Raw genomic sequence first — 25,109 nt, 5'->3', positions numbered from 1 at the left:
AACTACTGGGTTCAAGTTATCCTCCTGCCTTAGTCTCTCAAGTAGCTGGGACCATAGGCACATGCCACCACACCCAGCTAATTTTTCTTTTCTTTACTTTTCTTTGGTAGAGAAGGGGTCTTGCTATGCTGCCCAGACTGGTCTGGAACTCCTGGCCTCTAAGAAATCCTTCTGCCTTAGCTTCCCAAAAATGTTGAGGTTACAGGAATGAGCCACCATGCCCAGAAATGTTAATTTGGTTAATAGTTCTCTTTTTTAACAGCTTCTCCCTCTCCATATTGGTGCCTACTTTCCATTCTCTAGCCATATTATCTCATAAAAAAGTGTGGGGTCCAGGACAACTGCTCTAATTTTCCGTAAAGTATACAAAGATATTAAAATTACCTTGGTAAAATTACTTTTTTACTTATATATCAATAAAATCTCATTTTAACATTATAAAAATAGGCATGCAATAAATCCTACATTTATCAGTTGGACATCTCTATCTTTTGGAAAGCATGGTGACATCTGTCTCTACTGAGAGAAAAAGAAATCCAACACCCACAGCAGGATAAAATTAAAATAATTTTCATATTCTCTTCATATTTTCCCATAAGACATTAATATGCTCAGAAAACACTGGAAAGGGATTCTTGGGAAACCAAGAAAAAAATCTTACCAGACTATTTGTTACACAAAACTGCCTTTAGTTAAGCACCATCCCACAGGAACAGATTGCAAAGATTTAAAATATAATTACATGAAGAACAAGAACACATGGTTCTTAAATTAGTCATAAATGAAACTCACATAATTCTCATATATTTTTCTTATCTCTATTCAGTATTACCCACTCCAGCTTTTTAAAGTCAGTCAAGTGTTTTGTTTAGATATGCTAAGATCAAAGGAGTTAATATACCATGTGAGAGTAAGTGAATAACAATACCACACATCTAATTTTTGTTCAAAACTAGTCATCAATCATGAGACAGTTAATGTGTATCTAATATTATTTATTTTCTATTGCTAAACTGCCAGAGGTAAGAAGATTTGTTCACTTAAAAACTTAAGCTCAAAGTTACTAAAGAATAACTCCACATAAATTATCTTTTTAAAGTGTTACTGATATTCAGAAAACATTTGCAGATGAATAGTAAGCACAGACTTTTTGCGATTCGCTGTGGTATCAAAACATGAAAGGTAGTAACAGCCTCGTATAATCATTTACATTTCAGAGAGTTCTGCTTAATAACAACACAGGGATAAATTAACCTCTGCTCTAACTACATATGAACTTTATTTATTTATTTATTTATTTTTTGAGATGGAGTTTCACTCTTGTTACCCAGGCTCGAGTGCAATGGCACGATCTCGGCTCACTGCAACCTCCGCCTCCTGAGTTCAGGCAATTCTCCTGCCTCAGCCTCCTGAGTAGCTGGAATTATAGGCACGCGCCACCATGCCCAGCTAATTTTTTGTATTTTTTTTTTTTTAGTAGAGACGGGGTTTCACCATGTTGACCAGGAAGGTCTCGATCTCTTGACCTCGTGATCCACCCGCCTCGGCCTCCCAAAGTGCTGGGATTACAGGCTTGAGCCACCGCGCCCGGCCCATATGAACTTTATTAAGATATATTTTGAATTTTGTGACACTTTATTTTCTCTAGTAAGAGTCTCTTGAATTATAATAAAGCAAATACAAGTAATTATGTTTTAGTGCATTAATTTTCAGTTTTGATTTTCAGAGTAATCATTAAAATCTTTAAGTATAATGTTAATCCATTATATGTAAGTGATCTTTTGTTGGATTCAGACTTTGAATAGATAAACAACATTTTAGGAAAATAGTCTACTAGAAACAATGATTATATATTTAATAGAATTTTCTTTTTCAAGACTTCTCAGAATTCATAATCTTTAAGTAATGATTCCAGTCATCTTCTGCATGGACTATCATCACATAAACAATAGGTGGCCTACAGAAAATCCTAGATAATATGATGTATTAATTATGAGCACTAAGATATGCTCCTTAGGACACACTACCCTAATTAGCAAAATTACAAATCTTGTAAATCTTAGACATTAATATTTATTTAAATCATGTGACTTAGAGCTAAGAATCCTGAGTTCTTAGCTAAAACAGAAACTTCTGAATAGGATACATAAAATAGGCCAAAAATAAAAGGGAACAATATAAGATTTCTCTTCACTGTCACTTAGATTCTGACAACTAATTCAGTGCTCTCATGTGGATTAATAAATTTATTGGCTAAAGCATGCTATTAGCAAAACCTTGGTTACCAGTTTGGTCCCTTACAATTCAGTAAGGTTTGCACAAGTAACAACAGTTATACAAATGGATGCCACTGTTCGTAAGGGAAGTTAAGTGAGAACATATGTACAACCAATGGAAGCCCAGCACCATGTGAGAAAATCATTCAAAGTTCATAATGCCAGACAGAAACATCATCTCTATATACCAAAAAACCCACAATTGTTCCTATAAAAAAAGAATGTAGGCCGGGCGTAGTGGCTTACACCTGTAATCCCAGCACTTTGTGAGACTTAAAAACTTAAGGCAGGCAGATTGCCTGAGGTCAGGAGTTTGAGACCAGTCTGGTCAACATGGTGAAACCCAGTCTCTACAATAAATAAATAAATAAATAAATAAATAAATAAATAAATAAAAATTAGCTGGGCGTGGTGGTGTGCACCTGTTATCCCAGCTATTCGGGAGGCTGAGGCAGGAGAATTGCCTTGAACCCAGGAGGCGGAGGTTGCGGTGAGCCGAGATCACACCATTGCACTCCAGCCTGGGCAACAAGAGTGAAACTCTGTCTCAAAAAAAAAAAAAAAAAAAAAAAAGTAATCCTCAATGTTGGAGGTGGGGCCTGGTGGGAGACATTTGGGTCATGGGGCAAATTCCTCATAGCTTGGTTCTGTCTTTGTGGTAGTGAGCGAGTTCTCATGAGATGTTTTATTTAAGCATATGGCACCTTCTACTACTCCCTCTCTTGTTCCAGCTCTGGCCATGTGACATATTGGATCCCTGTTGCTGCATGCACCTTGCTTTCTTTAAAGCTGGTAGAACTGGGGGCAAATTAAACCTCTTTTCTTTATACTACCCAGAGGCAGGTATTTCTTTATAGTAACACAAGAATGGCCTAACAGAAGTACCAAATAAGACAAACATAAAACTTTGATTGAAACACTGAAAAAAAAAGTTCTTGGTATAATGCTCTAATGAAGACAAAACTGTCAAGGAGCTATGACATTATCTCCCTGAAATATGTTTTTACCACGCACAGTGGCCACTCCTATAAACCCAGCACTTCAGGAGGCTACTACAGGAGGATCGCTTAAGTCCAGGTGTTCAAAACCCACCTGGGAACCAGAGAGAAACCTTGTCTCTACAAAAAATAAAAATAAAAAAAGGCCAGGTGCAGTGGCTCACGCCTGTAATCTCAGCACTGTGGAAGCCCACAGCAGGCGGATCACGAGGTCAGGAGATCGAGACCATTCTGGGCAACATGGTGAAACCCTGTCTCTACTAAAATACAAAAAATTAGCTGGGTGTGGTGTTGAGTACCTGTAGTCCCAGCTACTTGGGAGACACGCAGGAGACCGGCTTGAACCAGGGAGGCGCAGATTGCACTGAGCCAAGATTGCGCCACTGCCCTCCAACCTGGTGACGGAGCAAGACTCCGTCTCAAAAATAAATGAATAAATAAAAATAAAAATAAAATTAGTCAGGGACAGTGGCATACACATGTGGTCCCAGCTACTCAAGAGACTGAGGTGGGAAATCACTTGGGCACAGGAAGTCGAGTCTACAGTAAGCTGAGATCATGCCACAGCACTCCAACCTGGGTGACAGAGGAAGGCCCTATCTCAAAAATAAAAAATAATTTAAAAAACAACAACAGGTTTTCAAAGCTTTACAGACCAGAGCTCAACACACAAAATGCAGGGGAACCCTGTTTGTAAATAGGTTACTCAAACTGTAGAAAATAAATCTTCCCCGAAAACAATGCCTTTTCTGGGGTGATGAAAATATTTGGAAGTCATGGTTACATGGAAATATGTATTTGTCAAAACTCACTAAACTTTGTACATCAATGGTATATTTATTGTTTGTATAGCTCCTTAAATCTGATTTTTAAAATGTCCTAAAAAGTGGTTAGTATATAATTCCACACATACAAAATTAACACTTCACTGTTGTTGGGTTTTAGAGACAAAGTCTCACTATGTTGCCCAGGCTGGACTCAACTCCTGGGCTCCCTGCCTCAGCCTCTTGAGTAGCTAGCAGTAATCCCTCTTGGGATTAAAGGTGCACACCACCATGCCCAACTTAGAAAAATTTAATACTTATTTATAGCAAAACACTGTGCTACCATTTGAAGTATAGCTAATCACCATTTATAACAGTGTTTCTATGGGAAAAAGAATTGTGAGTTTTAAGCAGGTAATGACGTGTATCTACCTTTTTCCTATTCGAAAGCATTTTCAGGAAAGAACTAGGGATGATATTTCTGGATACTTTCATTTGTTAATTCCCCAACAGCATCAGAGCCATCCCTCAGGTGTTCTAAACTGAAGGAAAGGTAGATGCCTACAAGGTTCTGAATGTGTTCCTGCTGTTCATATGCACAAATCATTCAAAAATTGAACATTTCTGTTATGAAATGATAAATCAAAGGAACCATTAATCTATTAATGAGAATAAAACCCAGCTAAATGCAAAATAGTCATTTTTCTACTTTTTAGTTTATACAACACTACTCTGAACACTAAGAGATAGCCAGCTGTAATTATTTCTCCTCAAAACATTTTAAAAACATACATAAGAAAGCAACACAGAAAGACTAAATGACTAAAGTCACGAGTTTAATAGTCAAGATTAAAGTACTTCTGATTTCCAATGTAGTGTTTTTCCTATTATACTATTTCCTAGTGAGAATCACTTCTCATTTTTATAAGACACATTTGTTACTTATTTAACAATCAATAAGGCCAATTTTACGTTAAACTCAGAATTGTGCCAATTTCTGAATATCAAGGGATGAGTTGTATTTTGGCTGTTTTTTTTTTAAAAAAAAAACACTAATTTTGTTTCACAATCACATAAATTTGCAAGTGATGAATTTCTTTAATCTCAAAGTTATAAACTGTTGTGATCATACATAATACAACTTTGATTTCTTCCTTTTTTCTATTATCATGGGCATAAGATCATATATACTATATACCTATTTAAATACAAATTTACAGAAAAGTTTTGGTACAAGTAACTTCTTCCCTTAATCATAGAGAGTAAGCTGCTGAGCTGGTGATGACCCATCATCATCCCTGAATACTTTTATATTCCCTATAAATGAAGACATTCTCCTATAGAAATACAATCAACTGGGAATTAACATACATTATGACTGGAAATCAACACACTATACATTACTACTATGTAATCCTTAAGCCACATTCAAGTTTTGTCAATTAACCTAATAATGTTATGATCTAGATATAACCTAATAATGTTATATTAATATAATAATCTAATAATAATCTAGATCTAACCTAATAATGTTGAGATCTAGTTCTTAACTAAGCACTGCATTTGGTTGTCAAGTCTCTTTATTTCACTTTAGACAAGTTTCTTCATTTTTACTTTATTTTCTTAACCTTAATACTTTGTAGAAGAAGTATTCTGTAGAATATCATTTAATATGTGTTTGTCCGGTGTTTCCTTGAGATTATATAGGTCATATATTTTTGCAAGAATATTACGGAATTGATGTTGTATTCTCATTGCAGCCAATCAGGCGCACACAATGTTGACTTGTCCCATTACAGACGATGTTCACTTTGATAACTTGATTAAAATGGTATTTGCCAGGCTTTTCCACTATAAAGTTACTCTTTTCCCCTTTGTCATTAATATGCATTTTGTGGGGAGGTCCTTAATAACTATGTAAGATCCTGCTTCTCATCAGATGACTTTCAACTGATTGACTGATACCTGTGATGATTCATGGTTTCTCACTGTACTCAATGGGCTAATCTATTACTAATATTTAATGTTCAAATTATCCTAATTTGCCTTTGGAAATCCCTTAAAATTGACTTCTGTGTATGTTTTGTTTTAACATGTCTCCATCATTCTTGGAGCAATCCTTGGTTTTCTAGAACAAGATACTTTAGGACTTATCACATAATGTCCTTGCCCTCAATCTGGGGCTGACCATTTTTCTGAGTCCTGATTCATTTAGTGGAGAATGGTATTTAGAAGACAAATCTATACATTAGGTGTGCTCATTGCTGTTGGGGTGTGGCTGCTTCCAAGTCCTCTCAATGTACAGAGGTAGGGAATATATGTGTCTATACACATACACAGACACATATGCTTACATCTACACTTATTTCTGTATCTAGCATTGAAAACCAATGAGACTACACCAAATCTCCAATTCTATTCCAAAACTACAGGGTTCATCTTAGTCTTCTTCACTTCTATATTTGTAAATCTCTTCTATCAATAAGAAACTTTATTATCTTTAATTTATTATTTGATCAATCTCCCCCATATGTAACATTCTCCGATCTTCACCATCACACCTCTCCCATGCAGATGACTTCTTCACCATAATTTGTTTTTTGTTCTTTGTTTTTTTTTTTGAGATGGAGTCTCACTTTGTTGCCAAGTTGGAGTGCAGTGCCGCGATCTCACTGCAACCTCTGCCTCCCGGGTTCAAGCAATTCTCCTGCCTCAGCCTCCCAAGTAGCTGGGATTACAGAAACATACCACCATGCCCAGATAATTTTTGTATTTTTAGTTGACAGGGTTTCACCATGTTGGACAGGATGGTCTCAATCTCTTGACCTTGTGATCCGCCTGCCACAGCCTCCCAAAGTGCTGGGATTACAGGTGTAAGCCACCATGCCCAGCCCTTAATTTGCTTTTGACAACCCCCTCCAGACCAAATCCCACCCCACCATGCTGGCACCTCTTTCATCTAGATCAAACTCTGATATCTCATTTGCTTTCCTTGTTATCCCCATGAGGATACTCTCCTCATTCTGCTCAGGCTCTGATACTTCATGTTGTGGTCATCTCTGTATGAGTGCTCTTCTCATCCTGTTTAGGTTTTGACACCTTGCAGCAGTCTGATCCTGAACATGGACACCCTCTTTAGATTGCCTGTCCTCTACTTCTCCATGTTAGATCATGCTTCTCCTGGAATATTCCCCTTATCTGGCTTGGAATCCAATATTCCAGGTAGGCTCTTCCTCTTTCTGCACCCTATTCAGGTTTTGAAACTCCTCTCTGGACTACCATTCTACTATCTCCTCTCTGTCCAGCATGAATACCTGACTTGCTCTGTCTTACCTAATGATACTAGGACTGAAGAGAAAGGTTTCATATATAAATTTAAAATTATAGAACTAATTAATTTAAGCTCAAAACTCATTCTCAATGGGAGAAATATTCAGGTAAAACATTTATTATACTTTTACACCTACTTTCAGTATGTGATTACCCATCTCAGACAAAAAGAAGAGGTGAAAATTACAGACATTCAAGTTGAAGTGCACAGGCAGGCAAAAAAATTCCTAGTTTTGTAAGTAGGCAGGGAGGATTAGGGATCCGATTGCTAAAATAAAACTTATGATTTAGTAAAATCCGTCAAGGTAATTTTAAAAGGGGAATTCTATAGCAAGCTACCAAAACTCATTATAAGTGGTCAATGATGAAAATGAAATTTAGATTTTGTTAAAAGTTATAAATAGAAACAACTCATAACATTTATAATAGTCACACAAAATAAGTTAGGGCATTGTAGATGTACCGTTACTTACTTTATCCACACAATCATCAAAAAATGCCAGGCTTGCATCTTTGTCACTAACAAAAGAACATTCTTCAATGAAGCGAATAAACATTTGTGTTTTGGTCATCATGTCATAGAATTTTTGATGTGACCGATCCCGGCTTCTTAAGAAAGCTGTTCAACATAAATATAAAATGTCAGAATACGTAATATTCATAGGTTCACAGAATATTTGCACTAGAAACAATCTCAACAACCACGTCATCTAAACTTCCACACCACTACCATTCTGCACATGCTCTGAGAGGTGAAATGACCTGACAAAGAAATAGGAGAATAACAAGAAAGGAACATAAACCCAGATCTCTCAAATCTTCATCCAGAATTGTCTCCATTGTTCTCTCACCATCTTGAAGATGATAAACTAGTACATTTGATAACTGCTCTCTTTCCCCTCAAAAGCTTTGCATATTATGTGCACATATTTGCTCTCATTCTCTCCATATAAATATATAACACACACACACACACACACACACACACACATACACACGCACACACAGCTTTTTCAAAGCAGCAGTAACATCCCCTCTTTTATTCATTCATGTTTGTGTCTAACTTATTGAAAACAGATAAAAAGTTTATTTCCTGATTTCACCTTACTAATTATGCTCAGTTACACTGCACTTGGGCCTTCTTTCAGGCCCAGGAATTCAAGTTCCTTCCAGTCTCAAGGACTGTGTAAACTGTTCTTTCTGCCTACAACACTCTCCTACTTTGCCTTTTTTTGGATAACTTCTACTCATCTTTCAGACAATGGATCAGATGTTACTTCTTCAGAAAAGCCTTCTGTGATATAAGGCTGTGAACTGAAGTTGTTCACTCATTATTTCTAATTGCCTATTCTCTTGACTCTAAGCTCTTGAGAGAAATAACCATGTCTCTCATCTTTTTCTCTTTCTTTGGCCATGTCTCTTCTGCATAACACTATATACTCAATGCCCAGCATTTGGAGGTACTTAACATATACTTATTAAATGAATTTCTCTTTGAAATGTTAAATACTACAAAAGAAAGTGTTATACTCCAGCGAATTAGAAGGAAAGCACCACACTCTGAGATCTAATTGTGAGTCTTTTATTACTGTCAACCGAGAGTCAGCTCAAGCTCAAAATCTCTCGGCCCTGAGGAAGGGGTTGGATTTCCTTTTTTATGTTGCTCAGGGTAAGGAGGCAAAGTGAAATTTTACAGAAACAGAATAAGCAGGTTAGGGGAGAGGCTGGTAACTAGGAGGCAGGAGGCTCCCATGATTGTTGATTAACTAAGGAGGGTATACACAAGCAGTTCGCATGATTGCTGGTTATCAAGGGGGGCATTTGGTACTTTACATACAATCAAGGGGGCATTCACAATAGCAAGTGGGCTTGTCAAGCAGCATATGGTTACAACAGTTTTATGTTTCTATAGTTCTAAGAACATGTGACCCAGCACCGTGTGACCCAGGTATGCACTCAAGGGGAAATGGTGGAGGAGGGGAGCCAAGATGGAGTCAGTCAGGCTCACTTCTAAGATGGAGTTAGTTTGGTTCACCTCAAAAGTAAATATGTATTATAAAACCAGTTGCACTCCAGAACTTCCCAACTTTTTTTACTTCATGGCACAGACAGGAAATATTTGTACAGTACACAATATCTGAAAATATTTGTGAAGTATACTGAAATAAAATAAATGAGGTTATTCAAGCCCGGAGGTGACCATTCCAGAGGTTCCTCTGTATCCCCAACCCTGCCTGCTGCTCTGAAAGCTGAAAGTATCAGTATCTCAACACACGTGACAAAACAAAGTGCAGCTGGTGTATGGTTGGGAGGCTCTATATTTTTCTTCTGTATATTTGCTAATGAGATTTTTGAGGTGAACCAAACTAACTCCATCTTAGAAGTGAGCCTGACAGACTCAATCTTGGCTTCCCTGCCCTGCCATTTCCCCCTTGAGTACATATCTGGGTCACACTGTGCTGGACCACGTGTTCTTAGAACTATAGAAACATGTAACTGTTGTAACCATATCCTGCTTGACAAGCCCACTTGCTATTGTGAATACCCTTTGATTGATTGTATGTAAAGTACCAAATGCCCCCCTTGATAACCAGCAATCATGCGAACTGCTTGTGTATACCCTCCTTAGTTAATCAACTATCATGGGAGCCTCCTGCCTCCTAGTTACCAGCCTCCTCCCCTAACCTGCTTATTCTGCTTCTGCAAAATTCTGCTTTGCCCCCTTATCCTGACCAACATATAAAAGGAAATCTAAGCCCTTCTTTGCGGCCAAGAGATTTTGAGCATAAGCTGACTCTCAGTTGCCAGCAATAAAGGACTCACAATTAGATCTCAGAGTGTGGTGCTTTCCTTCTAACTCGCTTGGGTATAGTATTATATCTAATATGCCTGAAAAATAACTAGTCCTATGGAAATGGGTAACCAACAAAGCTGGTATTCACATTCTCCTCAAAATAGGTATGCATTCTCATAAATATGAGCTATTAGCACAGAGAGCAATTGAATTATCACAAAGTTAAGCTCAATGACATGAAAACTTTAAAACTATGCAGTCACTCACCTTCTAAGTCAAAAAGAGAGGCTGCATCTGTGGCTGTCTCAGATGGGGCTTGTGTTATTGGCCTTAAGTATGATCTATAACCTTTTAAAATAGAGGCCATGAAAAACAAAAATGCCTCTTGGATTTCCAAATCTATCATGTGCAACCTCTTTCCAGAATTAAAATCATAGTCATTCATTGCTAAATCCATTAGTCCATCATCTCTTGGTCTCTGCTGCACTGTGAAGACATACAGTATTAGTGTTTTCTCCAAAATCACAAAACTAATACTCACGATGGTATCAGTGTAATTCTGTTGTGTTTTCAAAAGGACCCAAGCTACCTCAACTCTTTGTTTATAAAACTTAATCACATATAAATCTTAGCAAAACTTGCCATAGCATTTTGTAGGCTCCGTTGAATAGACTTTATCCAAATTTACAAAACTACCCCTGTTTATCTCACTACCACCAGGAAAAAAAAGTTCAGCCTGGCCATGGTAGCTCATGCCTGTAATCCCAGACCAAGGCAGGAAGATCACTTGAGGCTAGGAGTTCAAGACTAGCCTGGGCAACATAGAGAGATTCTGTCTCTACAAAAATGTTTTTTAAAGTTCGTGTTCTAAAATAGCTATATATAATAAATGATTACAACCTAGAAAGCAACAGAATATCAGAAAGCTGTTCAACATAAATACGTGTCAGAATACATACCATTCATAGGCTCACAGAATATTTGCACTAGAAAGAATCAACAGCCATGTCATCTATACCATCCACACCACTACCATTTCACACATGCCCTTAGAGGGGAAACGACAAGACACAGAAAAGAGAATAATATGAACTTATATAAACAGATTTTTCAAATCTTCATCCAGAATTATCTCCATTGTTCTCTCACCATCTTGAAGATTATACATAAACTAGTACATATGAAAATATTTCAAAAATTGCTCTTTTCCCTCAAAAGCTTTGCATGTTTTGTTTGTTTGGTTTTTTGGTTTGGTTTTTTAGAGAGTCTCACTCCATCAACCAGACTGGATGGAGTGCAGTGGCACAATATCAGCTCACTGCAGCCTCTGCCTCCCAGGCTTGAGAGATTCTCCTGCCTCAGCCGCCCAAGTAGCTGGGATTAAAGCCACCCATCACTACACCCACCTAATTTTTGTGTTTTTAGTAGAAACATGGTTTTACCATGTTGGCGTGGCTGGTTTCCAACTCCTGACTTCAGGTGATCTGCCCACCTGGGTCTTGTAAAGTGCTGGGATTATAGGCGTGAGGCTCCATGCCCAGCCGCTTTGCATGTTACGTGCATATACTTGCTCTCACTCTCCATATGAATATATATATGTATCTTATATATTATACATATGCATCTTATGTATTACACATCTACATGGCTTTTTCAAAGCAGCAGTGACATTCTCTCTTGTATTTATTCATGTCTGTGTCTTAGTTATTGAAAACAGACTGAAAAAAAAAAAGGGAAGGACTATTTAGCGTGTGCAAACTGGGCACAGGGCAAATGCAACAGTCCTTCTTTCCTTTTTTTTATTTTTTATTTTTAAATATAAGTACCTATTGGAAGAACCCACAAGGATTAAAATATAAAAAACAATTCTTCCTGGATACTTCAATGCTAAAACCATTAGATAGTAAACGAGTAACTTTATAGAAGTCTAGTAGACACCACCTTAATCAAGTGATCAAAGTGAGTATCTTCATCAATAATGGGACAAAGCAAAACAGTGTACAAACTGATATAAGGATGTAGTGAGAGAGACACGCATCACTTCTGTGATATTCCTGTCAAAGACGTGTGACCTGGGCCAGGTGCAGTGGCTCACATCTGTAATATTAGCACTTTAGGAGGCTGAAGTGGGAGGATCACTTGAGCCCAGAAGTTCAAGACCAGCCTGGCACTACAGTGAAATCCCATCTCTACAAAATAAATTTTTTTTTTAATTAGCTGGGTGTGGTGGCTTGTGACTGTAGTCCTAGCTTCTTAGGAGGCTGTGTGGGAAGATCACTTGAGCCTGGGAGCTCGTGGCTGCCATAAACTGTGATCGTGCCACTGCACTCCAGCATGGGTGACACAGTGAGAGACCCTGTCTCAAAAAAAAAAAAAAGAAGAAAAAAAAAAAGATGGGTGGCCTGCATTTATCGTGAGAATACTCAGACAAACCCCACACCATAAACAATTCTACAACAGTAGGTATAATCTGCAAAGGTGGCAGAAAATCTGGGGAACTGTTTAGGAGTAAAAGCAAATAAAGGAACTTGAAACTACATACAACACCTGATTTGGAACTGGATCATTTTGTTATAAGGAACATTATTATGATAACTGGCAAAACTTGAATGTGGTTGGCCTGAGGATTAGGATGGCTGTAATGCTCAATGTTAATTTCCTGATTTTCATGGTTACATTGTAGTGATGTCAGAGAATGTACTTGGTAGGAAATACATTACATTCTATTCAAATGTCATGAAGCATCAAATCTCCAAGGGTCAGGAAAAAAAGTCTATTACTTCAAAATTCTAAAATATAAGGAACAATTAATCATCTTCGAGAGTTTTTGGAGGAGTACTTACTGTCTGAAAAAGTGAAAATACTGGAAGAATGTAAGCATTGGAACCAGAAGGCCTAGGGTTTTTGGCGGGGGTTTTTGTTTGTTTTTTAGATGGAGTCTTGCTCTGTTGCCCAGGCTGGAGTGCAGTGGCATGATCCTGGCTCACTGCAACCTCCACCTTCCAGATTCAAGCAATTCTCCAGCCTCGGCTTCCTAAGTAGCTGGGACAACAAGCACATGCCACCGTGTCTGGCTAATTTTTGTATTTTCAGTAGAGATGAGATTTCACTACGTTGGCCAGGCTGGTCTCAAACTCTTGACCTCAAGTGATCTGGTTGCTTCAGCCTCCCAAAGTGCTGGGATTACATGTGTGAGCCACTGCGCCCAGCTAAGAAAACCTAGATTTTAATTCCAGCTTCATCTTTGTTAACTGTATGATCTGGGACAAGCTACTATAACTATATGCCTCCTTCAAACTCATTCTCATAGTTGTAACATAAAAGAATGTATGTGAAAGTGCTCTGAAGCTATAAAGTGTTCTACAATCCTTAATTATCAGTATTATTTAAATGTTTGTAGTTTTAACCTTTGAGATTCTGCCTTTTACAAAAGCTGAATGGGCTATTTCATTATTAATAAATAATTAATTTGAGTTAGGGTCTTGCTCTGTCACCCAGGTTGGAATGCAGTAGTGCAAGCATGGCTCACTACAGCCTTGACCTCCAGGACTCAAGTGATCCTCCCACTTCAGCCACCCAAGTAGGTGCGTTGCCACCATGCCTAGCTAATATTTGTACTTTTCTTAGAAATGGCTGGGCGCGGTGGCTCAAGCCTGTAATCCCAGCACTTTGGGAGGCCGAGGTGGGTGGATCACAAGGTCAAGAGATCGAGACCATCCTGGTCAACATGGTGAAACCCCGCCTCTACTAAAAATACACAAAATTTAGCTGGGCATGGTGGCACGTGCCTGTAATCCCAGCTACTCAGGAGGCTGAGGCAGGAGAATTGCCTGAACCCAGGAGGCGGAGGTTGCGGTGAGCCGAGATCGTGCCATTGCACTCCAGCCTGGGTAACGAGCGAAACTCCGTCTCAAAAAAAAAAAAAAAAAAAGAAACAAGGTTTCGTCACGTTGCCCAGGATGGTCTCAAACTGCTTGACTCAAGTGATCTGCCTGCCTCAGCTTCCCAAAGTACTGGGATTACAGGCCTGAGCCACCCTGCCCAGCTGATATTAATAATATTTAAGTATTGTTACAATAGCTGTTGGGCTTCTCAGCTATTCAAAAGAAGTGCAAACACTTTTAGAAAGCAATTAACTAGGTAACAAATAGTATTACATGCATGATTTATTTGTTCCATAAGGTAAAATCTTGTTACATTTGATGTCATTTGTATAATATCCCAGTACTTATGAGCTTCTTTGGAATTATCTGCTTGTTATTAAGTGTACTTTGTAAATATTGTTTTTATCCATCTCTATTCCCAACTACACTGTACATTATGATGAATCCTCAAGGGTGTAGGCTACCTCCTATGCTTATATTGTACCTGATACATAAATGTGAACCCTAAATACTATTGACTATACTTCAGATAGGAAGTATTAAGTTATAGATTCTGAATGGGTCATCTGTATAATACCAAGAAGATTAGACAAAGAAATGAAAGATTAATTCTTATCAGTAATTCTGGGTAAGTCAAGATATATTCTTATATAAACTTTTTAAATAGAAATATTCCATATCCTAATCAATTTTCATTTTGATTATTATAATTATTATTTTTTTTGAGACAGAGTTTCGCCCTCGTTACCCAGGCTGGAGTGCAATGGCGCCATCTCAGCTCACCGCAACCTCCGCCTCCTGGGTTGAGGCAATTCTCCTGCCTCAGCCTCCTGAGTAGCTGGGATTACAGGCACGCGCCACCACGCCCAGCTAATTTTTTGTATTTTTAGTAGAAACGGGGTTTCACCATGTTGACCAGGATGGTCTCGATCTCTTGACCTCGTGATCCACCCGTCTCAGCCTCCCAAAGTGCTGGGATTACAGGCTTGAGCCACTGCACCCAGCCCATTTTGATTATTTTCTTAATGCTATTGGCAAACTTCTATTTTCATACTATTTAAGATAAGCACTGCCCAAAATTAAAAATTTTAAAAAGTAAACAAAGCATTAAGATCCACTGAAGGTGAAAAACACGTGACTTGGCTTTTACCCCACTGAAATCATCAACATTTTCTAATGTAGTTTATGCCATTTGTCTTAGATTTTCAAAATTAATTTTCTATTCTATGTATGAAGAAAATATGCCAGGCATGGTGGCTCACGCCTGTAATCCCAGCACTTTGAGAAATCGAAGAGGGACTGCTTTAGCCCAGGACAACATAACAAGACCTGGTCCCTAGAACGAATTGAAAAATTAGCCAGGTGTCGTGCCTCATTGTGTCTGCAGTCCCAGCTACTCAGGAGGCTGAAGTGGCAAGACTACTTGAGCCCAAGAGGTCAAGGCTGTAGTGGGCCATGTTTGTGCCACTGTATTACAATCTGGGTGACAAAGCAAGACCTTGTCTCAAAAGAAAAAAAAAAACAATATATAGGTGGAAACTTGCATTTTTTCCATGGTATTTCAGTAATGGTAAAATTAAACAACTACCTTAACATCCTTTTGTACTTTATTATTCTAATATGGTTCTATAAAAGTTTGGTATATATAAAATATGTATTTTATAAATCTCTCATTCAACTTCTAACAAATTTTGCTTTAATAATCATCTGCCTTTAAAATTGTAAAACCACTTTCTGCTAGATAAAATAAACATTATTCTTTTATAAGTAATTATAAAACATTATTTTATTTTATTTTTTTTTTTGAGACGGAGTTTCACTCTTGTTACCCAGGCTGGAGTGCAATGGCACGATCTCGGCTCACCGCAACCTCCGCCTCCTGAGTTCAGGCAATTCTCCTGCCTCAGCCTCCTGAGTAGCTGAGATTATAGGCACGCGCCACCATGCCCAGCTAATTTTTTGTATTTTTTTTTTAGTAGAGACGGGGTCTCACCATGTTGACCAGGATGGTCTCTATCTCTTGACCTCGTGATCTACCCGCCTTGGCCTCCCAAAGTGCTGGGATTACAGGCACCTCGCCTGGCCCCAACATTATTCTTTTATAAGCAAAGTAATTGGAGTCCCTTTTTCAGATTAAATTACACCCTTTAATTAAGTTATCCACTTACATTTTGCCAATTGCTGGTGCAAATTATTCAGTGTGTTCATCAGATTTTTACATGGCTTCTTTGGAAGTATCTTCCAGGCTACATTTTTCTTGTCACCAGTTCTAAGATTAAATAACAACAGAAATGTATTTGTTACATGGTCTTTTGGAGGAGGAAAGTATGTATCTGTTATATATAAAAAATGGCAAAAGATAAAACATTGAATGAAAAATGAAAAACACATAAAATATTCCAATTAACAAGAGAAAAATCATACAGGAGTAAATTGGCATGCTAAATATTTAAAAATTAATTTGTATGAGGGTAGAACCTTGTATTAAACATAGCTCAAAAATTTATATTAATACTGAGTAAATTCCAGTTGCTTTGGAATCTTGCTAACCACCACAAAGCTTAATATGGTGATCTTTACTCTTAATCCCCATTTAAGTGTGCTTAGACACCTAAATATTAGAAAAATCCTACTACTAAGGTTTTTTCTTATATGCTATAAGAAAAAGCACTACAAACACTTTCGATAAACTTTCAATAAACTCATGATCCACAGAACTTATCAAAATACTCTGGTATATTTAAATAAGTTTCTTGGTTTCCTAAGAGTATAAGTAAGGATCATTTTTGTTTCTTTCAAAAAAGAAATATAATATTAAATTACTTGAATAAAGTATAACATTGTGAAATACTTATATAACTACTAAAGAGGGTATCTATTAAAAAATGACAAGCCGGGCGCGGTGGCTCAAGCCTGTAATCCCAGCACTTTGGGAGGCCGAGGCGGGTGGATCACGAGGTCGAAAGATCGAGACCATCCTGGTCAACATGGTGAAACCCCGTCTCTAATAAAAGTGCAAAAAATTAGCTGGGCATGGTGGCACGTGCCTGTAATCCCAGCTACTCAGGAGGCTGAGGCAGGAGAATTGCCTGAGCCCAGGAGGCGGAGGTTGCGGTGAGCCGAGATCGCGCCATTGCACTCCAGCCTGGGTAACAAGGGCGAAACTCCGTCTCAAAAAAAAAAAAAAAAAAAAATGACAAAGCAGTTTCCCCCTTATCTGCAGGGGATAGATATCAAGACTCCCAGTGGATGCCTGAAATCACAGACAGTTCGAACCCCATATTTATGATGTTTTTTTCCCAACCATATATGCCTATGATAAAGTTCAATTTATAAATTAGGCACAGTAAGGGGTTAAAAACAATAATTTATAATATAATAGAATCATAACAACATACTTTAATAAACATTGTGTGAATGTGGGCTCTCCGTCTCAAAATAACTTATTGTACTGTACTCACCTACTTACAGACTGCAGTTGGCCACAGATAACTGAAACCATGGAAAGCCAAACTGTGGATAAGGGAGGAACTATTGTATCTTTGTTTCTGGGACAGGCTCCTATAATCTCCTTTATTATAGCTATTACAATACAGTTGGATTTAAAGATAGCTTTGATGACTCCACATTTTTTTTTTAAGAGACAACATCTTACTCTGTCACCCAGGGTGGAGTGCAGTGGCATGATAATGGCTCACTGCAGGCTTAACTCCCAGGCTCAAGCGGTACTCCCACCTCACCCTCCCAAACAGCTGAGACTACAGGTGCAGACCCCTACAGGCTGCTAATTTTTATTTTGTAGAGATGAGGTCTTGCTTTGTTGCCCAAGCTTGACTTGAACTCCACATTTTAAGGATTCATCCTGTTCTCTCCCGTCAAACTGTTAGGATTACAGGCGAGAGGCACTGTGCCCGGCTGACTCTACTTTTTATTTATTGAATCATTTTTTTAATTTCAAAAGCAATGAATATTCATTTTAGAAAACTTGAAAAATGTATAGAAAAAGAGAAGAAAAGTGTATCACTCATATCCTAACCACTATAGAATAACACAGCACAGGTGTATAGTGGAACTTGGTGAACCTTTTTATATTCTCTGAAACTTTCCACTGAACAAAAAAGGGCAAATATCACTTTTAAAAGTAAACAAAGAAAAAACAGTGGGATAAGAAAGCTTAAGGTGACAAAGAATGACTATCTTGCAATTTCCTCCATCTATCTTTCTATAAATGAGAATAAAAATAGATAGGGCAGAATCAAATTGCAGATGTCCTGCTGTGAAGGTGTGATTACATTTACAATGACCAACAGCATGGAATCCTGTATTATAGTAAGAAAGCAAGGTAGAAACACTTTTAAAATCATTTTCTTGATGAAACTCTGTAACACAGCTTTACCACTGTGTCTTACCATTTACTGCATAGTGCCTATCTTGCTAGACTTAATTATGAGTGTCTTAAGAGAAAGGAAAATATGTGGTTTGCCATTTTATTCCGAGTGCCTAGCAAAGAAGGGCACTTGGGATATGTTTGTGGCATAAATGAATGAAGAACATCTTAGTATCATCTGATCACATCTAATTACTGTTACTTACTGCCATAATTTCTGCCTCTTCCCCTTGTTATCTTGGCTCTAAAACCTAGCTGGGTAAAGGAATTTTATGAAGTACTTGACTTTGGTCTATGATCATCTTCTTATAAGAAAGATCATCTTAGCTGGGCGTGGTGGCTCACGCCTGTAATCCCAGCACTTTGGGAGGCCGAGACAGGCAGATCACAAGGTCAAAACATCGAGACCAGCCTGGTCAACATGGTGAAACCCTGTCTCTACTAAAAATACAAAAAATTAGCTGGGCGTGGTGATGCATGCTTGCAGTCCCAGCTACTTGGCAGGCTAAGGCGGAAGAATCACCTGAACCGGAAGTAGGTGAGCTGAGATTGCCCCACTGCAGTCCAGCCTGGTGACAGAGCCAGACTTCCTCTCAAACAAACAAACAAACAAAAAGATCATCTTATGAGTAAATGCATATTTACTCATACATGATGACTTTCACTTAGAAGATTACTCTATTATTATTATTATTATTATTATTATTATTTATTTATTTATTTTTTGAGACAGAGTTTTGCTCTTGTTACCCAGGCTGGAGTGCAATGGCTCGATCTCGGCTCACCGCAACCTCCGCCTCCTGGGTTCAGGCAATTCTCCTGCCTCAGCCTCCTGAGTGGCTGGGATTACAGGCACGTGCCACCATGCCCAGCTAATTTTTTGTATTTTTAGTTGAGACGGGGTTTCACTATGTTGACCGGGATGGTCTCGATCTCTTGACCTCGTGATCCACCCGCCTCAGCCTCCCAAAGTGCTGGGATTACAGGCTTGAGCCACCGCGCCCGGCTGATTACTCTATTTTTTTATGACATACACATATTACATAGTTACCCAAAAATTAGTGGTAAAAGCATTAGTTTTGGAGTCAAACAGTAATGGCTTTAAAACCCAGTTCTGACAGTATAAGCCATGTGCCCTTTGATAAGCTGCTTACAGATCTAAGCTTTGGTTTCCTTATCTGTCAGAGGGGTTAATAAGAACTACCTCACGAAGTATGGACAATAACATAAGATAACTTAGGCTATGCATGTAGCCTTACACTTAGTACATACGTATTAATTTCTTTCCCTTTCTTCAGAAATTCCTTGGTATTTAAAACATAGTCTGCATTACATATATTTAAGACAGACAGGGAGCGGAAAAAGAAACCAAAAATTCCATACTTGGGATTTGTTTTTCTTTCAAATTTCAGGCTGGGGCTTCAGAAATTCTAACTTAAGGAAATTAGAAGGCTGTCAGTTCACTAGCCTAGTCGTCCACCGGTTTGGGAGGGTGATAATGTCAAGAATTCATGAGCACAAACAACTCATGTTTCTTTGATTCTTTTTTTTTTTTAGACGGAGTTTCACTCTTGTTACCCAGGCTAGAGTGTAATGGCACGATCTCGGCTCACCACAACCTCCGCCTCCTGGGTTCAGGCAATTCTCCTGCCTCAGCCTCCTGAGTAGCTGGGACCACAGGCACGCGCCACCATGCCCAGCTAATTTTTTTTGTATTTTTAGTAGAGACGGGGTTTCACCATGCTGACCAGGATGGTGGTCTCGATCTCTTGACCTCGTGATCCACCCGCCTCGGCCTCCCAAAGTGCTGGGATTACAGGCTTGAGCCACCGCGCCCGGCCTTCATTGATTCTTTAACTCATTAGTGATCAAAGCAGAAAGAAAAGAGTTCAGATTTTGGCAACTTCAAAAAAAAAAAAAGAAAGAAAGAAAAAGAAAATAAGTAGGAAGACAAAATTCTTTTTTTAAGTTTTAAATTTTTTGTATAAACAGAGTCTCTTCTGGCCTCAAGTGATCCTCCTACCTCAGCCTCCCAAAGTGTTGGAATTACGGGTATGAGTCATCACATCCAGCCAAGAAAATTCTTTTAACAAATTAAGAGATGGTTTAAAGGGGAACATACAACTTATTACCATAATAAACACAGTATACACTCTTTTACCACTGTTAATTTCAATTAAAAAATATTACACAATGTTAACATTAAATTGGCAACAAAAAGTTATATTACTTAAATATTTAAAAGTATTAAACAGTTCTGGTAAAGAATGAAATATTGATGGTAAAAAATCATTTAATCTATTGATGCCAGATGTAAAATGGTTTTTATGCCTAAAATATATTTCATATTTTCTTGGTCAGCCTTTCCATGAATAAAAACTTTTTGACAGTATGTATGCTTTATAATAGACTATTCATTTTCTGCTAAACTTTTCTAATGGTTTAGGCACTTGAGGTTTTGACATATGACAAGACTGACAACTAATCTAAGATCTCATAATTAAATCAAAAAGCTAAAGTTTAGGCTGGGTGCAGTGGCTCACACCTGTAGTCCCAGCAGTTTGGGAGGCCAAGGCAGGCAGATCATCTGAGGTCAGGAGTTTAAGACCAGCCTGGCCAACATGGTGAAACCCCATCTCTACTCAAATTCAAAACATAGCCAGGTGTCGTAGTATTTGCCTATAGTCTCAGCTACTTGGGAAGCTGAGGCAGGAGAATCGCTTGAGCCTGGGAGGAAGAGGTTATAGTGAGCTGAGACTGCGCCACCGCACACTCCAGCCTGAGCAACAGAATGAGACTCCGTCTCAAAAAAATAAAAAAATTTTTTCAGCCAGGCGCAGTGGCTCAAGCCTGTAATCCCAGCACTTTGGGAGGCCGAGGCGGGTGGATCACGAGGTCAAGAGATCGAGACCATCCTGGTCAACATGGTGAAACCCCGTCTCTACTAAAAATACAAAAATTAGCTGGGTGTGGTGGTGCCTGCCTGTAACCCCAGCTCGGGAGGCTGAGGCAGGAGAATTGCTTGAACCCAGGAGGTGGAGGTTGTGGTGAGCCGAGATCGCGCCATTGCACTCCAGCCTCGGTAACAAGGGTGAAACTCCGTCTCAAAAAAAAAAAAAAAAAAAAAAAATTTTTTTCAAAAAGCTTAACATAAAAAGCTTTTATTTAAAAATGGAGAAAAACTGGGTGTGGTGGCTCACATCTGTAATCCCAATGCTTTGAGAGGCCAAGGGAGGAGGACCAAATGAGGTCAGAAGTTCCAGACCAGCCAGGGCAACACTGCAAGACCCCTTCTCTACAAAAAAATTTGAAAAGATAAGCCAGGCATGGTGGTACACATCTGTAGTCCTAGCTACTTGGGAGGCTAAGGCAGGATTGCTTGATCCCAGAAATCTGGCAATCAGGTATGATCATGCTACTGCACTCCAGCCTGGGAGACAGAGTGAGTCTGTCTCTTGAAAAAAAAAAAAAAAAAAAAGGAGAAAAACCTATTTCACATTTACATATTTTAGTGTAAAAGCTGTACCAGCTTTTGGGCTTTATTAGACAAAATCATAGTTATTATAAGCATGTCCTGTGGGTGCAATGTAGACAGTGCATCAATTTCCTTTTCCCTCAATAGATTAATTATGATTAAATTTAAAATAAGAGATACAAAACAATATAGAATTATAAAAAGACTTTAAAAATAGTTCTGATAGCTATAACTTACATATTATTTCAATGCAAAGAGATGAAAACATAAAATCCTTGCATCCCTAGGGTGTAAAGATAATGAAATTATGTATAATGTAAAAGTTATTTTAAAATTTTAAAGCATTTATTTTACTATGACGTTTAAGTATTCTTTTTTTTTTTTTTTTTTTTTTTTTTGAGATGGAATCTCCTTCTGTCGCCCAGGCTGGAGTGCAGCGGTGCAATCTCAGCTCACTGCAACCTCTGCCTCTAGGGTTCAAGTGATTCTCCTGCCTCACCCTCCCGAGTAGCTAAGATTACAGGTGCCCATCGTCACATCCAGCTAATTTTTGTATTTTTAGGAGAGATGGGATTTCACCATGTTGGCGAGGCTGGTCTGGAACTCCTTACCTCAAGTGATCCACCCGCCTGGGCCTCCCAAAGTGCTGCAATTACAGGTGTTGCCTACCATGCCCAGCTTATATTTAAGTATTCTAATAGTATTATAAAAGACTGGAAATAGGATTGAAATATTAATCAAACAATAGTGCTTTAATTCAGTTTGTGATTTCGCCTATACTCATATCACTAAAGGGAAATACACTTTTTCTATTTATAATCTCAATTTCCCTTTGGCTAATTTTTTTTTTTTTTTTTTGAGATGGAGTCACACTGTCACCTGGGCTGGAATGCAATGATGTGATCTCAGCTCACTGCAACCTCCACCTCCCAGGTTCAAGAGATTCTCCTGTCTCAGCCTCTGGAGTAGCTGGGATTACAGGCGCCCACCATGTCTGGCTAATTTTTTTTATTTTTAGTAGAGTTTGGGTTTCACCATGTTGTCCAGGCTGGCCTTGAACTCCTGATCTTGTGATCCGCCCACCTCAGCCTCCCAAAGTGCTGGGATTACAGGCGTAAGCCACCTCCCAAGGCCTGGCTACATTTCTAAGCAAAAATATCATGAAAATGTTTCTTAAATATTGAAAGCCTGAGTATAAAAGGTATAGTGTTTCCAATAAAACGTTCTTTAATACTCCAAATGTATTCCATTGAAGCATAATAAGGTCTGATTCAAAGATGGTAATTACCCCACTTACAAAGAAAACAATATATCTTACAAGAATCCCACCTATCATAAAATGTATAGTTACATATGCTACAAAGTTGTAAAATATAGGTGTAGGATCACTAAAATGTACTTACTGAGAAATAGTGTTGGTATCTACATCAACACAACTGACATCTGGTGGAGGATCATAGAGGTCGAAGTATCTTGAATCAATCCCTACTATGAATGGACATGGTGCACTCAAGACATCTGCTAAAGCCAGTGGGCAGAGAGGAACATATGGGCATGGCCAGTGGAAAGGGAAAATCATCTTGGATAAACAAAGATAGGAGAGTATTTAGCTTTTTGACACAGAAGCATAATTTGTCAGCACACACAAAAAATTATTACCTAAAGCCTAATGCCTGATAATGAATTAAATAATTATAACTAGAGTTAATGGTCAGGAAATCAAAACTGCTTTCAGAAAATGCAAATTCATTACTCTGTGAATTTTACTTAAGCATTAAAATAGCTTTAAATCATATAAACTAAGTCTAAACTAAATTGACTGCCAGTAAGAAACTGATACTCACAGATACTAAGGCTTCTGTCACACTAGTAAGCACGGATGGCCGTAGGGAATGGATGAGAATTTTATGTTCTGTTACTGCAAACACCAGCAGTGTCACAGCATTTTCAGGGCCTAAATTCTGGAGTAGTGTTGAAAACTTGCCACCACTGTCAATCCAAACAAAAACATATAATTAAAGAATAATGATCCAAACACTTCATTATCTAAAACAATAGACAAAAGTAGTTGATTTGTATTATATATGTTGATTCGGGTATGATTGGTATTATACATTTACTGTTAAACATGATTACTACTATGATGCAGGGAAAATACTAAATCACAAACACACTATGAAAACAATGCAGTTTTAGGAGATTCCAAAATCATTCTTTCACATTGTATTCAAAAAGGAAAATGAAAAGTCATCTGCTTCATTTCATATAAAAAGATCTGTCAAGTAGATAATGTCCAAATAAAGAATGCAATTTATAAAAGGGATGGTATAAAGGCAAATCCTTAAATGGAAGTTTTTTGAACATGGCTTATCTTTCACTGTGATTATCAGAAAAACCGTATGACTTACAGGCTCACTTCCCTTAAGGTAAATACACATTAAAACTTAGATTTATGACTAGATAATCTTTACTATTGTAATGATAATAGTAATAGAAAATCAAGAGGTATAAAATGATGAGATACACATACAAAGCAAGTTAATAATGAAAACAACAAACTTAGGCCTTCTACATAGTAACGAAATACTGAACTGACAAAGTAAATAGTTCAGTAAGCCAGCAGGTATTTTGTTTATATAAGGCTAAACAGCTATTTTCACTGGATTAATTTTTTTTTTTAAATAAAGCAAAACTAATAACAAAAGCCTCCTGGTAAAATGAAAACATATGTCCACAAAAAAATTTGGGGATGTTCATAGTAGCGAAAATGTGGAACTATCCCAAATGTCTATCAACTGATAAGCAGATAAATGCAAGGTATATCCATACAATAAAATATTATTTGGCAATAAAAAGTACTGATACATGATGTAACATGAATAGACTTTGGAAACATTAATCTAAGTCAAAGAAGCCAGACTACATAGTGTATGATTCCATTTATATAAAATGTCCAGTAAAAGGCCAGGTGCGGTGGCTCAAGCCTGTAATCCCAGCACTTTGGGAGGTCGAGGCGGGTGGATCACAAGGTCAAGAGATCGAGACCATCCTGGTCAACATGGTGAAACCCCGTCTCTACTAAAAACACAAAAAAATTAGCTGGGCATGGTGGTGCGTGCCTGTAATCCCAGCTACTCAGGAGGCTGAGGCAGGAGAATTGCCTGAACCCAGGAGACAGAGGTTGCGGTGAGCCGAGATCAC

The 25,109-nt window shown here is 38.1% G+C and overlaps 1 protein-coding gene across 8 annotated transcripts in view; it reads right to left on the bottom strand.

Annotated features, from left to right (window-relative positions):
* Window positions 1-25,109, bottom strand: part of DENND4A (DENN domain containing 4A) — a 138,411-nt gene that overhangs the window by 56,988 nt on the left and 56,314 nt on the right. For all 8 annotated transcript variants that reach the window (XM_039469196.2, XM_039469197.2, XM_074392788.1 and 5 more), the window contains 5 exons: window positions 23,753-23,897; window positions 23,312-23,487; window positions 16,215-16,315; window positions 10,430-10,648; window positions 7,842-7,987 (listed from right to left, as the gene is read on the bottom strand). In XM_039469196.2, the coding sequence (XP_039325130.2) occupies window positions 7,842-7,987; window positions 10,430-10,648; window positions 16,215-16,315; window positions 23,312-23,487; window positions 23,753-23,897 (787 nt within the window). The remainder of the gene's footprint in view (window positions 1-7,841; window positions 7,988-10,429; window positions 10,649-16,214; window positions 16,316-23,311; window positions 23,488-23,752; window positions 23,898-25,109) is intronic.

The sequence above is a fragment of the Saimiri boliviensis genome, chromosome 2 (genome assembly GCF_048565385.1).
Source record: "Saimiri boliviensis isolate mSaiBol1 chromosome 2, mSaiBol1.pri, whole genome shotgun sequence".
Taxonomy (NCBI): Eukaryota; Metazoa; Chordata; class Mammalia; order Primates; family Cebidae; genus Saimiri; species Saimiri boliviensis.
The sequence above is the reverse complement of the archived record's forward strand: the minus strand, read 5'-3'. Positions and strand labels throughout refer to the sequence as shown.